Below are 16,023 nucleotides of genomic sequence, written 5' to 3' on the forward strand. Positions count from 1 at the left end.
CAAGAAAGAAAATAATGTTTGGGGTGTTGTGTGGTTTCCGGGCTGTATGGCTGTGTTCTAGTAGCATTTTCTCCTGACATTTCGCCTGCATCTGTGACTGGAATCTTCAGAGGATCATGAATGTTTGTTTGAACCTCTACCTGCATTATAGCTTAAAACAACTATTTGTAAGTATCTCTTTGAAACTTTTTTGCTAATAAATAGTGGCTATTATTTTCATTTTAAAAAGAAAATAACGATCAAATAGAATGGTGTGCCTTAATTAGAAATGAATTGAATATGCTACATCATAAAGAGAAATCTGTGATGACTAATATCACCCTGGCTATTTGAAACATAAAAGACACATAAAAGACATTTTAATTCTGATTCGGAGGTGTTTGAGAATAAAGGCAATGATTTACTATATAAACATTTTTACATTTCAACTTCCAGTTCAACTGCAGAATTACCATTTCAATTCATCAGTACAGTGACATCAAGTATCTTGCCTTCAAAATGACACATAATAAGATACAAGCCACTACAATAACTGATACACAACACATTCACATAACTCAGCTAAAGATCTAGTTTTTATTTTTTAAAATATTTAACATGGCCAAAATACTAAGAAGATTTATTGTATTTAGAATGTCTTATCAACCTACAGGTTGAGTTTCTTAGAAGATTTAAATCTTATTCTTCCAACTCTTGTGATATAAGCTAAGAAGATTAACACAAATTCAAACAGATGATTGAATCAAGTTCAAGACAGGCTAATGAAACATAATGTAAAGAAAGAGTTGTGTGAGTATCGATATGATTTGTATTCGCTAACATTTAGAAAACCTTAAAATACAAAACAAGATTCCCCAACGAATTCTCTAAGTTCATCAAACTGTTCCCAGCCCTGCATTTTGTTTCTTCAGGAAAGGAGTTTTATGATTTTAGAAAAAAAATGTCTTGTAATACTCAACTAGTTTCCGAGAGTCCATAATAGCAAGTGTGTACAAAAATAGATGAACAATATTTATAATTTTCAACCCATATTATGTAGAGATGCAAAACTTGATTCAACTACTGATAATCGTTGCTCCAATGCTTTCAATATTGTCTCTGCCTGTTAAGCAAAAAAAATTAAAAATTACTTCATTTGTAAGATGTAGTTCCCAGTTCTAGGAATTCATGAATAAACTACAAGGTCATACGCCTGTTTCTGATTTCCTATCCCTTCAAGATGTTATTAGTATGATCAAAAGATACAGGTCATTACAAAACAAGAGTCCCAAGTTCCTCATTCATGCCTACAGCATGAATAATATTGTCAAAGGCTGAAAGCACCAGCTACAGTGCTCAGTAGTCACATGCTAGGACTTAGCATATTTGCAGTACCCCTTCTAATAAAGTCATTATTTGTCTTGAACATAAGCATGCATAGAGAAACAAAAATATACATCCATCTTTTTACTCAAAGGAGGACCTCACTTATGGACAAATAAAAGACATTTTAAGAGGGAACAAATTTAATATTTCCAGTTTGAAAAATAGCAGCATATGAACACAGAATCATCATCATCTTACCCTCTCCAATGACTCTTCTAAATCAGCTCGACTCTCAAGAGTGAGAAGTTCCTCGTTAATGTCAGTTTTTTGCTCTGCAGATCCTAAAGTGTAACTTGAAAAATGAACAGTTTATAAGTAGTGAGATGGCTACTACTTAACAAGAGCTGAAAGCCCCCCAAAAGCCCCCTGGAGGCCAGAAGGTAGTGTGAGCGTGTCCCTCCAGAGCAGCCACCATCCCCCCTCTGCCATCCCCGCAGCCGCCATCCCCCCTTTGTCCCACCAAGCAGGCGGCTGCCTGCTCTGTCGGGCAGAGGAGGTTTCCCTGCCTGGCACCGCTGCTTCCTGCAGCACGAGAGGCAGCGGCACCGGGCAGGCCACAGCCGCCATCTCTCCTCTGCCCCACCAAGCAGGCGGGTTTCCCTGCCCAGAGGGGGTTTCTCTCCCAGCACTGGAAGGAAAGGTGAGTGGAGGGGCCAAACCGGAGGCGGCTCCATGCGAAGCCGCTTCTCCGGCTCAGTAGATCTTCGGGGCCGTGGAAAACGGGTCCACATGGCTCTTTGGGTGGTAAAGGTTGCCGACCCCTATTCTAGACCTATTAAGGAAATTAAAAACCAGCAAGTTTCCACGTTCTGATGGTATATATATGCCCAAGAGGTCTTAGGAAACTGAGATTGTTGATCTACTACCCCATATGTGTAACATCACTAGATTCAGCACCTGTACCAAAAGACTGGAGAGAAGCAAATGTTACACTGATTTTATCAAAGGGGTCTAAAGGGGAATCAGGAAATTACATGCCAGTTAGCCTACCATCAGTCTCAGGCAATTTAGTAGAAACTGTAAGCAAAACCAGAATTATTAGGCTCACTGGTTGAGGGTTTGTAAAGGGGTTCACAAAATTAGGGACAAAGTAGAGAGAATTGACAAAGAGAACTTTTTCCCCCCTCCCAAAATATCAGAACTCAAGGGCATCCAATGAAGCTTATGGGCAGTAGATTTGGGATGGACCGATGGCAATACTTCTTTACACAGTGAGTAATTTTAAAATCACTCTGCCAGAGGATGTAGTGATGGCCACAAGCAGACACCTTTAAAAAGGGATAAGCCAGATAGGTTCATCGAGGATAGGTTTATCAGTGGCTAATAGCCATGGTGAATAAAGGGAACCTCCATGTTCAGAGGCAGTCTACATATGAATGCCAGTGCCAGGAAGCAACATCAGGAAAAGGCCTTGGTTTCTACACTCTATAGTTGGACCTCCAGAGAAACAGGTTGACCATTTTGTGAGACAGGATGCAGGACTAGATGGACCACAGGTCTGTTCCTGCAGGACTCTGATAATCTTAACAGAGTAGTAATCAGGGCAATTCTGTTGCTAACTGCCACTATGTCAATGGGAATAAGTGCCAGTTTGGACATAATGTGGATAACCATGCATTGGAATTAAATGTCTTGAAAATGCAAAAAACCCAGTGTTTTCCCATCAAATTCCTTGTATAAAAGAAACTCAAGTTTGGGGACAACTGTTCAGTATTCAGAATATTTAGATCACCAGTAAAAATTATCCAGTTAATATTTCTCTTACCTCTCAAGAGTATCAACATTTAAACAAAATAAATCTCTTTTATAATCAAGATGTCTTGGGGTGCATCTGTAGATGCTTCCAAGTGTCATTTTGCACCCGGAGCAGAATAAGGTTTCAAACAAGCTGTAAAGCAAAATAGTTTTAATTAATTAATTATATTAATAGGTTGTCCTTTTGCTGGTGGGCTCAGGACGGCTCCCAACATAAAATAATAATAAAACCAAAACAGTCGCGTGCTGTAAAAAAACCTGTAACAATCTAAATAGTTCCTTCTACATGGTGTATATTTGACCTGTTAAAACAAATCTCCTATATTCCTCATTCCTAGCAGTGTTAGAAAGAAAAACAGAACAAAAATAGAGGGAGGGGAGAGGCAAGGGGAGGTTCGCTAGATGGAATACCATTGCTGCCTTAACCATAGGCCTGGTGGGACAGCTGTCTTACAGGTCCTACAAAATTGTGCCAGATCCCGCAGCTGACACAGCATTCCACTGGGCTGGGGCCAAAAACATCCCAGCCCTGGTTGAGGACAGTCTTTGGGCTATGGTCCCCCTACAGGTTATTAGCCGAGTGCAACTTTCTTCAAGGGGCGGAGTAGGAAAGGCGGTCTTGCAGAAATTATGGCCTTGGACCATTTAGGACTTTGAAGGTAAGTACCAGAACCTTAAACCTAATTCGGTACTCCAACTTAGTTAACAAATGTTTAACAGCTTACTAATTAGCTCTTAACATTTTTGCAACTAAGTTGTTGTTGATAAGCCAAAGCCTACTCATTTACAAGAATCCATAGTGAACTGGAACAGTAGATAAGAGACTGAATTATTAATTCAGGTCCCCTTCCAATTTTGCTGCAGCCGTAAATTAAGTAGCTTTTGCCAAGCGACTCTTTTTCAGACTCCCCATCATTTAAGCAATACCGTATGTGATGGTTGAAAGGATTACCGAACAGTGTGTGTCTTTGTATATATTGAAGTGTACTATAAATGCTCAGTGGATTTATCATCCTCATTATCCAGTAACTACCCAGGTCTCAGGCTATACTGACAGCAAGACTTGCCGAGGGTGGGGGCAGTCCCAGAGGGCTGAATAGTAGCATGACACAGAAGGTGTGTTATGGCCCAGAGGGAGGGGGGCTTATTTACCAGCAATAGCTGGGTATTTTATAACACATAAGGCCAGTGGGCACTATGTGGGAAGAGGGTCACAATATGATTTATAACAGAGCACTTTTGCACTCTTCTCTCAACATGCAGAAGGGACAAGATCTCACTCACCAAAAGCTTTTTTGACCAGTTTAGACTTTTTACACTCCAAAATATTCCACTTAAACATTTTAGTCCTTTGACCATACTTCCAAGTACAAAACGTTCAACTCTAACATGAACTTGACTAACATTTGAAGGAATGCTAGAAACAAATACAAATAAAATTCCCTGACGAGATGTAACATCTAAAGACACAAGTAACATCCAAAGTAAGACATACCTGGTAGGTATTTGAGAGCTAAGTTCATTGCTTAATTAGAGAAAATAGACTGTTAATAAAACTTTTAATATTATATACACATGTTCTCCTACCCCATCTTAAAATTTCAAAATCTGTAACAGTGACTACTACTTCTCTTTCATCTAAATAACAAGATATTTGTTAGCCAGCATGAGTTTTTTTAATTCAAAATAAAGGTTTGCTCTAAAAAGACAGTTTCCTCAAACATCTAATTTACATAAGATGATATTCCTTACCAGCCGTATTCACCTGCCTGGCTTGAAAGCCTTTGCTCTTTGTCCACTGAAACATTGAGTGTAACACCTGAAATTGAGGAGGAGGGTTACAATTGAAGGACAGCAAAATCATTGTTTTGATGAACTGCTAGACGTACCATCAAAGTGAAACATATAAAGGTTATAACATGCACAGCCTAATGTTGCTATCAAACTACCAACACAAAACAGAAGGCACCATTTTGATACAGAAAGACCAGCAAATTATTTGTGCTCATTTGTATCAGCTCATCCACTGTAGGTATCCTAACAGTTTCACAGCAGGCAACACATTCCTTTAATCCAACTGGATATCTCATACTACAGTTGAGAAACAGTACAAGGGCATATTCTCTAAAAATTATGAAGTTATCTTTAACTTGCATCAACTGTGGCAAGATGACACTAACATACAAATTCCTAATCAGAAACAAAATAAATATAATACAATAGTTTATATTGTCATTATCACACTTGTCAGTTTCCAAGAGATATGAACAAGGCAACAAAATGGAGTAGGAGCAGATGTTGTCAACAGCCTGGAGGAAAACATGTACTATCTTTATAACAGAGCATGTTTATAACAGAGAAATAGGCAGCTGAAGGTTTTTATGGCATGGTGGTAAATAACATCACCTAATAATACCCACCAAGCCTCTGTTAAAGAGACAATAACATTCTTTTCTCCAGATTGTTGGCAACCTTTTGTGGGATGGGGAGAGCAGGGAATTGATATTTATAGATTTCATTGTTTTTCATTGTTAAAGAAAAATGAAAAGTTTTAAAAATTAACAGTGAGGCTTGGAATTCAATTTTGAAGAATCTAACACCAAAAGCTAACAACATTTGTTGTTATATGAATATTGCTATATGGGGAGTTATATGAACAGATACTTTGGATGCATATCTGGGGAAATCAGCTGGATAACTTAACAGAGGATCATCCTAGATGACTCTCTGTTAGGCTTTACATATACACCGATTGCATGAAAACTGCAAAAACTGGATTTCAGAAGAGAAATGCAACACAGTAAGAACAAAAGTACACATACAATAAATGGTGGTACAAACTGCAGGTTCTGTCCTTGTATAAAAGTATATTCCTGAACAAATCAATTTTACTATAGCCCTCCATAAAAAATGCTCTTCTCCAGAATTCTATTTTACATATGCTGCAAAATGATAGAAATGTAGTATTTTTTGAACACCTGTTCTACAAACTGGTACCGACAACAAAGGATGCTTAGGTATAGACAATAGCAAACCTTATTCATTTGCACTGTGGTAACTGTATTTGTATCCAGACTGAATGCAGGTTGATGCAGACTGAAAAATACAAATCTCAACAACACATTTTGCACACCATTTAGTAGCAGCCAACAAGCACATTTGGCCACCACTATATTTTCACTTGAGGAACCACTTTACACAAGTCAAGCAGGTTCATTTGCATAAAAAGGCCAAAAGGTTTCCTTCATAGCTCTCCATCCTCCAGGCTCAGGGAGGCTTACTTTTAGTGAAGTCAAACTACTAACGCCAAGAAAAGAGAATAACTCCACCCGGGAAGCCACAGCAGCCCATAGACACCATTGGCTGCTTTTCAAATTGAAAAGAGGAGGGTGAAAAGAAAGGAGAAGGAGCTCTGAGAGAGAGAGAGAGAGAGGAAGGAGGAGCAGGCGGGCGGGCGGGCTTCTTGGGCAGGGGGCTCACTCTTCAGGAGGACGCAGGAGGTGTCCTTGTCGCTGGCCTCCCAGCTGAGCGTGTCTCCCACTGGCCGTTTGCACCCGCCGCACAGGAACACCACGGGCAGCTCCTCCGGCCCAGGGCCGCCTTGGCTTCCGTTTTCGAGACTCCCAGGAGAGAGGCCCAGAAACAACGAAGCCTCCTCCGCCGAAATAGCAGCCATTCTGTTTCAAACTACCCGCGCCCTGCTGCCCCTCCCCAGCGTCAGAACCGGAAAAAACGTCAGACGATCCCGCTCTAGGACTCAAAATGGAAGCCATCTCTATTTTCTTCCCAGTAGAAAGGCAGAGGAGACTCCCAAGGCGTGAGGGTTGATTTGCGCCTTCGGCTGCCAGTTTTTCCTTGGATTCACATGGGGCTCATTTCGCAAAACATATTTATAACGAGTTGCAATCGTTATAAATGAATTCGTTTTCCCTTTTGATAAATGGAAAACGAGATGATTTATAACGATTGCAACTCATTATAAATATGATGTGCAAAATGAGCCTCTTTAGTGCTGAATGAGCTACATGGCTGCTGTGTGCTGTTGGCGTTAAGGCCGCCCTTTAGGGATGCTTAGGGAGTAAGTTCAGTGGAAGTTGCTTTTGAGCAATTCTGCATAGGATCACACTGCTGAAGCGATATTTGAAAAGGCTGTAGTTAAATTTACAATGCGGTGCAATTTGAGCACTTTCCTTGAGTAGGATTCTTGCTTAGGGTGGATGTCTCAGTATACCACAAACCCTTGCACATATACTTTCTTTAAAAAAAAAAACCCTGTAAGCATGCAAACGGTGGAAACTGCAGAATGATTTTAGCTACATTCCAATTAATATAATTTATCTTGTTCTTTCCTTAGCTTCTTAGAGCGGATGTGGGCAGTATTTCTTTAAACGGAATTAAAAGTTCTTGTCTGAGGGATAGCACCTGGTAGCTTTGTCCTGTGCCTGCATGTGGTCAGCATAGCAGAAGAAATGTACATGTAGAGTAGACAAACTGCCCCAGCAGCTGGGACCTGAGCTTGTGTGCATGTAGTTAGTCGGAAATGTTCAAAGGCAAAAGGGAATTCACTGTATATACATGCATTTGTATGCATTCATACATACTGTTTTTCAGGGCTTTCAGACTACTGAAACTCCTTCAAAAGTTTTGTCCGTTCTCTTAAGCACTTATTATACTTCATCTTGCTTTTATTTGAAGAAGCCCAAGGTAGTGTAATTCATTTTATCCTTACAACTGCAGTGTGCTAAGAGCATAATTCGCCCAAGGTCACCCACTGAGTTTCATAATGAGCAGGGAGCTGAACTTGGGTCTCCCCTAGACCTAATCTACCTCTTTAATCACTACAACACACCTGGTTGGGTTTTTGGTTACTTATTGCAAAGATTTTGTTTCATATTTTGGCTAAGTAGATTTCTTAAGTCTCATATGTTGTTTTGTAGAAGACATATAGCTAGTACATATGCAAAAGATAACCACATGTGTCATTTTGGCACCAATCAGCTGTCATCATGGCTGACCTTCAACGGTGCTGAATGGTGTCTGGTGTCTAGGCTGCCCTTGAGGATCGTTAGATGAAAGAAACAATCTACAACTTTACACAATCCATTTATGGCAACAACCAAGAACAGTTTAATCAAAGTATATGTTAGGGTTATAGTTCTAAACTGGCTGAGATGCACTATTGAAATGGCTAACAGAACAAATCCGCAAGATTATATTTGGTCTTACGAATATTATGTGGGCTATCTAGACTTACCCTCAGTTGACGCAACAAAACTGAAGGCACACAGATGTAAGTATTATTTCATGCTTATTCAGAGACGAAAAGTTAGAAAAAGAGAGGTAAAAGTAGCCACTTCATATATAAGTTTATAAATACAGGGAACCGATCATACAGTAGGGCTGTGAACCCAGAGTTCATTATTCTACCAGTATTTGTGATTAGGCTAGATCCCAGTTTTCCTTTCAGGAGACTTTCAGTAATTATAGTTTGAGGAATACTGTTGTTACAACTGATGCTGGATTGTCTGGGCATTCTTATACATTTTCTCCTGTCTAAGCTCATTGTTTTCGAAGAAACTCTACAAAGCATAGCACTTCCCTCCCTGTACTTCTGCTACAATCTTTTCTCTGGTCATTCAGTCTAGCAAGATTGTTTTTCTACACTGGGTTTTGGGATACAGAGTCAATATCATAGCTTTTATTAATGCACAGTAAATATTTTCCATGTTTCTGAATCTGTTATTGCATTTCTTATAACTAGTTTTGAAATCTTAAATTGAAAGTGTTATGAGTTGTAATTGTACTAAATGAAAGTTTTTCTCTTGTGTAGATATTACATTTTAACTGATAATATTGACCACTTATTGTAAATGCTATACTAAAGTGTTATGTTAGTATTCAGTTCTGGTTTTAAAAGATGCCATTGTTACATAAATATTTGTTTATTAAGAGAAAAAAGGGATAGCTTCACGGACTAATGACTCAGTGCTTAAGACAATCCCAAGAACTGTGAAATACCACAATGAAGCCATCTCATTTTTGGAAAGGGTAAATTTGCCAAAAGCCTTGTCTTCTCAGTTATATTCTACTGTAGTTCAGTGTTCATGTACAAAATGGGAAGTAGGTGCTGTAAGTGTATGGTACTTAGTTGTTTAAAAGCATTTTAAATGCTCCCGGAACAACCAGATATATTAAGTACTGTCTTTTTTTTTCAACAGATTCAATTGTCATAGCCTTTTGGATTGGACTTGCTGCCTTTGTAGCATTTCTCTTCTTTATTTTGTTCTACATCTCTCAGACCGGTTATGCACCAATGAAGTAAGTAAGATGCTTTAGTACAGTATATGAGAGAAAGCCAGAGTCTGTAAGTACCTAGGAAAGACTGATGAGTCATACTGTCTAACTTGAACCATTTAGGAGCAAATGCTCTTCCTATATTACCACTAAAACTGAGTATTGTACTTCAAATGATTTCCCATTACACTTGGCTGCAATTTAGATGTTTGCAGTTTATCATGTTTGCCTTGTGTAATCTGTCTTGCACACTATTCCTCTGAAAATCCAACTATTTCACCTTTTTGTTGGTCTGGCCATGTGACATCCCATCCCATGGTTTTCTGACTATTCTTGGATACAGCACAAATTTATCTACATAAGTAGAGAATTTCTCTGTATGAGTGTGATTTTCAAGGCATAGTTTGTGCTTATCTGATACTTCTTTTTAGAACATGCTGTCTTACAGGTGCACAGGGAAAGTGTGTTTGTGGTAGATGAGCTCTCTTGTGGGCGAGTTGTTAGCCATCATTGCTTTTTCTTGGGGAATTCATAATAAGTAACAGTTTATGGGACTATTTAAACACACTTAGCAAATTGTTATTCACAGGAATGGAAGACCACACAAACAGTTTCCATGGAATTATTCAAAAAATAAACATCCTCAAGATGTGGTTACTAACCGTGCTGAACCAAACCTTGCAGAAAACCAAGTGGAAGAAACAAAGGTTCAAGATTAAGTCATGAACGGAAATAGAATGGCACAGACTGGTGTCTTGGGAGAAATTGGCAAAGATATGGGGGGCGGTGAGGAACGATTTAGGAATTCTCCATCTAGATGTATTTTTCACCATATGGGATACTATAGGGGCTTAGGCAAACCCCTCCATCATTTTCCTTAGCCAATTTTGATCAACTTGTCAGTTGAACAGTCAAATATTCATAGTCTTTTTTTAATCACAGTAAATGTTGCAATCAATCATTAATGTCATTGTGTAGATTGTGCCAGCTTTTTATTTGTTATACCCTTTTTATTTTGTTATATTGCCGTTTGTTACCAAGGGCAAACAGTTACATACCACCTAGTCCTGCAGCACTCATAGTTAAGTTACTTGCCACCTTCTTTGACTGCAAGAATTGGTCTACTACTGTTTGCTTAGCATAATGGTCCGTTTTAAAAAGACCTTTCTAGGTTGTATTTTCATATTCCTGAGAGTTTTTTAAAATTGTAGTTTCAGAAAAGGAGCCTAACAGAATTTTTTCAACAAAGTATACACATTTATAGAAACTGGTTGATTTTATTTACTTGTTTTATTAATCTTGTATCCATTTGCAGAAGGGTACTTTTGCTGATCTCTCTTCCCACTGCAACACCCCCCTCCCCCAAATTCCTAGCTTTACTGAAGAATGTCCTAGTTTCAGTAGCCAAATGAGCCATCCAGCTGAGGTAATTCAAGACTTTGTCCATTAATTACTAGTGAACAGAAGCTGATACTATTTTACACATAAATACGTATATTTCTTTGGTTTTGATTGCTTTTTTTCCCAACAACACAGTCTTTGGATGTAACAGGCTAACATTCTGTCATTAAAGCAACATTAAAATAGTAGTACAATGTCACCTATACAGGTCTATTTCTGAATGCTGTCATATCAAAGGGAAACTGGTTGAAGCATTGTGTTTTGCCATATTTTATTTAAAAAGCATATTATATATACACACACCCACACATACAAAATCAATATAACATTATTAATGTCATTAAGTACTTTCTTCTGTCTGTACACTGCTCTCTGTTCCCACACTGAAGAAATAATAGACCCCTGTAATAACATCCTATTGGCATAATCCTCTGGGAGCTTTCAGTCTAAACTCTACTGAAATAATCAGAACGTGTAAGAAATCCCTGCCCCTTAATTTGCAAAATAGCAAGAATGAGAACTTTATGGTCATATATTCTCATACTAAACAACTCTTCAAGTAAATGGAAATATTTTTACTAACATAAAGGCAATTTAAATATAATTTTAAAGTTCTTGGGTGCTATATGCCAATACTTTATTAGTCCTTGCCCCTTTGATTTTGGTTTTAGAACAGATATAGTCACAATTAACCTTTCAAGCTTTAAGAGGGCTTTTGCTTAACAGTAGTAATATGTAAAACAGCCTTAACATTTTAGTTTGATACTGTATGAAAAATGTATTAGAAAATATTTTCTCAAAATTCAGCATTATTCAATATATGGCATGGTTCTAAAGTTGTTAAAAGCTAACACTTTGTACAGGTATGTTAAAAAATTCCATAGATTGTATGTAGATAGCTTAGAAACCATTACAAGTGTTTTCAGATGTTTAAGACTTCCAGGTATTCTGAACAATTAAATACGAATAAAAGTATTTGCAAAGAGAAACGATAGCTTCTTCGGGTTCTCTCATTTTGTAAATGTCACCATTTTGTCCTCCACCGTCTGCTCCACAAATCAATTTAACATGAGTTCTAAACATATCTGGTTGCTGTGCTCCCAGCCAAATATCTCCAATATACAAAGAAGTGAGGAATATACCTGAAGCTAGAAAATAAGAAAAGGAGAGTCATCAGTCAGTAGAGTTCTATTGAAGCAAGCTGTTAAAAGTCCTATTTATCTTCTTTTGCTTGGCATATTTTAAAATGGAATGGATTGTATTATCTTTCACGATACTGAAAATGTGGTATTTCATCACAGGGCCCCCCTACCACTTTAAGAGGTGCTCAAGATAGTGAGAAAGTATTAATGCAGAGAAAAATTAACATCAGTGGCATAAACTTTATTAGTATGAACCCTTTGCCCTGAAAAATAGCCAGGTAATACAGTTTTATTTAATTTTGTAAATCAAATCTTAGTATTATTAGATGACAATGTTCTATATTAGTGGCACTCAACTTGGGTACCATGACACTTTCTAAAGTATTTGTCATGATACCCATTAGCTTCTCCCCCAAAGCAAAGAGCCAATCCTATCTTTCCTTCATTTCACTGGAGTAGGAAGTAATTCAGAAGAGCCCAAGACAGTTTGTGTCTGCTGGGATCATCAATTTAGAAACTGCTGCTGCATTCGTCATAGAAAAACTCCTGGCTTGGAATCTTTAACTCTTTGTGAAACCTCCCAACATTTTTGTTATTGGCCAAAGAGTTAAAAATAATGGGGTCCTGTTATATATAATTAGTTAATTCTATATTATAAGTGAACAGCAATTACCCAAATGTTTTATAGAGCAGACAGTCTAGCCCTTTCCGCACGGGCCAATAACAGCACCCTAGGGGAGGCATAAACACCATCCCTAGAGAGCTGTTCGCATGGGGGGCACAGCTGCATCGCAGCAGCGCCATCGCTCCCCCCCTGCAGCGCAAAGCCGGTTTCCCAACCTCGCTCCCCGAGCGAGGTTTTCTGGAAACAGCGGCTGGAAGGCACCATCCCCCCCCCTCCCAAACGACTTACCTTCCCTGCGAACTTCCGGCGTGTCGCCCAGGCCTGGGGACACACCACCCTGCCCTGCGACTCCAGAGCTGTCGCGCAGCGCAGGGGGGCGTGTCCCCTGGCCTGGGTAACGCAGCGGAAGGTCGCAGGAAAGGTACGTTATTCAGGCAACGGCGCAGCGCTGCGCTGTCTTCCCTGCCCCTACTGGGACCATTTGTGTGAACGGTCCCGGGGGGTGCGTCGGTGTTGTATATGCCGACGCACCCCCGAGCATGGCTGTGCGGAAACGGCCTCCGTTATATTCGTATCTGAGCTTTTGCTGAAAACATTACCTTTTTTCTTTGTGTCATTTTCTTCCATTGCAGATAGGCAGAACCTTTTCAGTGTCCCAAGATATTCATTTTCCATCAGGCCTTGAGAATCCATTAGATGAAGCATGATAGTATTAAGTAGGGAGAGGTCATTCAGGTCTGAAGTCTCTTCACTGGCATCATGGAGGCTGCGGTAAAGCTTAAATATACTGCTTTTCAGAACTCCATCCGAAACTATCTCTTGTACCGCAGTGGTATTTGGCAAAACGTAACTTTTAAACCACTTGAAAGTCAAAAGTATATTTTGCTTGCAGGAGCTGCTGTCAACTAGAGACTTCACCAACCATCTGAATACTAGGTAAACAATCTTGATTGTAAGACTAGGATTGTCATATCCATTGTGTTCTCTTGAATTATTTGTTGAAATATCTGGAAACACAGGCTGCCAGTGCATTAGGACCAATCTAAGAGGAATTATGCATTTCTCTAAATCAGTAGGGTTGTCCTGGGAAGCTGGGCCTGGGTCAGTTTCAGTCTCATTCCTCTTCTGAACAAACTGTGATGATGTTTGAAAATAACCTTGCCCTTGGTTTTTTCCTTTAATATTTTCTGCAGTGGAAGAAAGAAATTTTTTAATGTACATACACATATCTTTTTAGATAATGAAGCAATTAAATATATTGGGTTTTGAAAAGAATGGGAATAAGCTCTGTATTCAGTGGTGGGATTCAGCAGGTTCGCACCACTTCGGCAGAACCGGTTGTTAAAATGGTGCTTGTAAACAACCAGTTGTTAAATTATTTGAATCCCACCACCGAAATCGGTTGTCAAATTATTTGAATCCCACCACTGTCTGTATCTATTTATAAAAATTGGTGGTGAGAGTAGGCTAATGAACTGAATAGTACTGTGTTACAGAAGGGAAATTCCCAGTGGTTTATTCTTACCAACTATGATGTATTGGGCTAAGAAATTCAACCTTATTTATTTATAGTCCTCCTTTCTCACTTATTCATCTGAGGAAGATTAGACAGTATATGCTGATGCAATCAGCAAAATGAGACAGCTAACAATATAATAAGACTAGGATTACAGAAATCTGAAAAGTATTCCATAAAATCTTATCACTCCTAACTGAATCACTGAACATTCTATCTCAGACAAAGATCCTATAGCTCTTCTGGAAAACAACTGTCTTCACATCACTTGAACTTCACGGTTTCTATATCATGTACCACTAGCCAAAAATCTTTATCTTCAGTCTGAGGCAAATGTTTTAAACCAAGAGCAACAATTCAACAACTCCTCTTCCCTTTTTCTCTCAAAAGAGGCTTGTATAAAAAAGTGAGTTTAGAAATGAGATGGCTTGTATGCTGGGTTCCTACTCTCTAAAACCAAGTTAGGCTTTCTCCAAGTTCTTCTTAAATTGTGCCTTTTCTACCTGGCCTTGTGCCCTCCTTGGCTGTGTCCCCAGCCCCAGTGTCTTGCTGGCCTCAACAGGCTCATGGAGGAAAGTTAGGAATGTAAAGCTGTGGGGATACCAACAGTGGATGAGCTAAGAAAAATTAGCACCAAAAGGGTTTTTTTTTTGCAGGGGTGGTGAGGGGGAGTTCAGCAGAGGCCAGTCACAGCTGGGGTGGGGAGCATGGCACCTGGATCAAATCCCAGACACTATTTTTTAAAGCTACACCTCTGACCACTGGTGTGATTCAGAAGAGCTCTTCTTATATTATAATATGACTCAGAAGTACTTCATATAATCAAAATTCAGTTTAAAAAACTACAGACCAATAATATATTTTCAACTTACTAAGCAATTCTTTGGTTTGGTACAGTTGAGCAATTGTTTGGAGATCATCTTGAAGTTTCACATCTTTGCTAATTGTGCTCCACTTGTGCAAGAGCAACAGAATGTCTTTGTTGGACAGCACATGCTCATTCACAGTGAATCTGCCCATTTCTTTGAAGGCCTCAATTACCATGGCACGGTATTCTAATATGGAACTAAACATGCTGAAAAACTCAATCAGCTGGGCAAAATTCAAGTTGGCCCTATTTGGTAGAATGTAGAAATAATTTTTTAAAATTATATGATCCAACATTACTCTAAAAACAATTTCAACTAAAACTGCAGCTAAAACTTTAAACTTCATTTGATTGTTTTTAATATACACACTTTTAGTTATTGGGCAGCACCATGGTGGTAAATTTCACACCTGAGAGGATAGAGTGGACGACTGTTAGGGCTGTCTTTCATGATAAGCATACTTTGAACAGTTTAGTCAGACCTATGAAGTTGAATCCTGTATGTGTGAGAAGATCCAACCTAATGGCTAGTCAAGCCCAATTGTACCTGCAAGCATTCCAGAGAATTCAAACCACACTCTGACTAGCTTAAATTTATGTGCCTCAGCCAGTTTCTCCATTGCCTATCTGGCGACATTTGCTGCTTATCTGTTCTTTATAAACAATCTGTAAATAAATAAACCTTTGTTATTTACATACAACCCTGCGTCAATTATCTCTACATTCTTCTTGCTCACCACAAAATTTACCTCATGGCAGTAAACCCAAAGCCTTTACACTTACTATCCTAAGATCTCTGTAACTGAGGGAAAGACTTACAGTTCAAAATAAACCAAGTTCCACATAATCATAAGGGGCTTTGTGGGCCCTTTCAGTTGATAGAAAGTGCCTATCACAGAATTCTCTTCAGTTATTGCTCAGAAAAAGCATGAAATCAGGCTCCTGCTGCATAAAAAATAGTTAATACTATAATACTAGTGTCAGTGGGACACTTAGAACTTTGCATGTTACTTAGGACGAAAATGTTCTAAATAAACAAGGATGGTGGTTCGTTATC

General features: G+C 38.9%; 3 protein-coding genes across 4 annotated transcripts in view; 1 reads left to right on the forward strand and 2 right to left on the reverse strand.

Annotated features, from left to right (window-relative positions):
• Positions 1-377: 377 nt before the first annotated feature.
• On the reverse strand, positions 378-6,825 carry MIS18A (MIS18 kinetochore protein A). Its single transcript, XM_048492500.1, has 5 exons — positions 6,601-6,825; positions 4,873-4,939; positions 3,131-3,253; positions 1,564-1,657; positions 378-1,102 (listed from the first exon to the last, which is right to left on the reverse strand). Exons 1-5 carry the CDS (start codon positions 6,794-6,796, stop codon positions 1,022-1,024), a joined length of 561 nt encoding a protein of 186 aa, XP_048348457.1. The 5' UTR covers positions 6,797-6,825; the 3' UTR covers positions 378-1,021.
• A 1,316-nt stretch (positions 6,826-8,141) lies between these two features.
• On the forward strand, positions 8,142-11,800 carry LOC125431179 (melanocortin 2 receptor accessory protein). Its single transcript, XM_048493898.1, has 3 exons — positions 8,142-8,410; positions 9,339-9,438; positions 10,004-11,800. Exons 1-3 carry the CDS (start codon positions 8,227-8,229, stop codon positions 10,131-10,133), a joined length of 414 nt encoding a protein of 137 aa, XP_048349855.1. The 5' UTR covers positions 8,142-8,226; the 3' UTR covers positions 10,134-11,800.
• The window catches only part of URB1 (URB1 ribosome biogenesis homolog), a 70,063-nt gene continuing 65,109 nt past the window's right edge, over positions 11,070-16,023 (reverse strand). For both annotated transcript variants that reach the window (XM_048493897.1, XM_048493896.1), the window contains exons 37-39: positions 14,971-15,212; positions 13,182-13,769; positions 11,070-11,963 (exon numbers count right to left, since the gene is read on the reverse strand). In XM_048493897.1, the coding sequence (XP_048349854.1) occupies positions 11,746-11,963; positions 13,182-13,769; positions 14,971-15,212 (1,048 nt within the window). In that variant the 3' untranslated portion in view covers positions 11,070-11,745. The remainder of the gene's footprint in view (positions 11,964-13,181; positions 13,770-14,970; positions 15,213-16,023) is intronic.

The sequence above is a fragment of the Sphaerodactylus townsendi genome, linkage group LG04, assembly GCF_021028975.2.
Source record: "Sphaerodactylus townsendi isolate TG3544 linkage group LG04, MPM_Stown_v2.3, whole genome shotgun sequence".
NCBI classification, from domain to species: domain Eukaryota; kingdom Metazoa; phylum Chordata; class Lepidosauria; order Squamata; family Sphaerodactylidae; genus Sphaerodactylus; species Sphaerodactylus townsendi.

Coding starts and splice junctions, on each gene's coding strand:
- MIS18A (XM_048492500.1), bottom strand. CDS start 6,796: ATGGCTGCTATTTCGGCGGAGGAGGCTTCGTTGTTTCTGGGCCTCTCT. Junction 1,658..3,130: donor AATGTTGATACTCTTGAGAG/GTAAGAGAAATA, acceptor TCATTTTTCAAG/TTACACTTTAGGATCTGCAG. Junction 1,103..1,563: donor TAGAAGAGTCATTGGAGAGG/GTAAGATGATGA, acceptor TTTGCTTAACAG/GCAGAGACAATATTGAAAGC.
- LOC125431179 (XM_048493898.1), top strand. CDS start 8,227: ATGGCAACAACCAAGAACAGTTTAATCAAAGTATATGTTAGGGTTATA. Junction 8,411..9,338: donor AAAACTGAAGGCACACAGAT/GTAAGTATTATT, acceptor TTTTTTCAACAG/ATTCAATTGTCATAGCCTTT. Junction 9,439..10,003: donor ACCGGTTATGCACCAATGAA/GTAAGTAAGATG, acceptor TGTTATTCACAG/GAATGGAAGACCACACAAAC.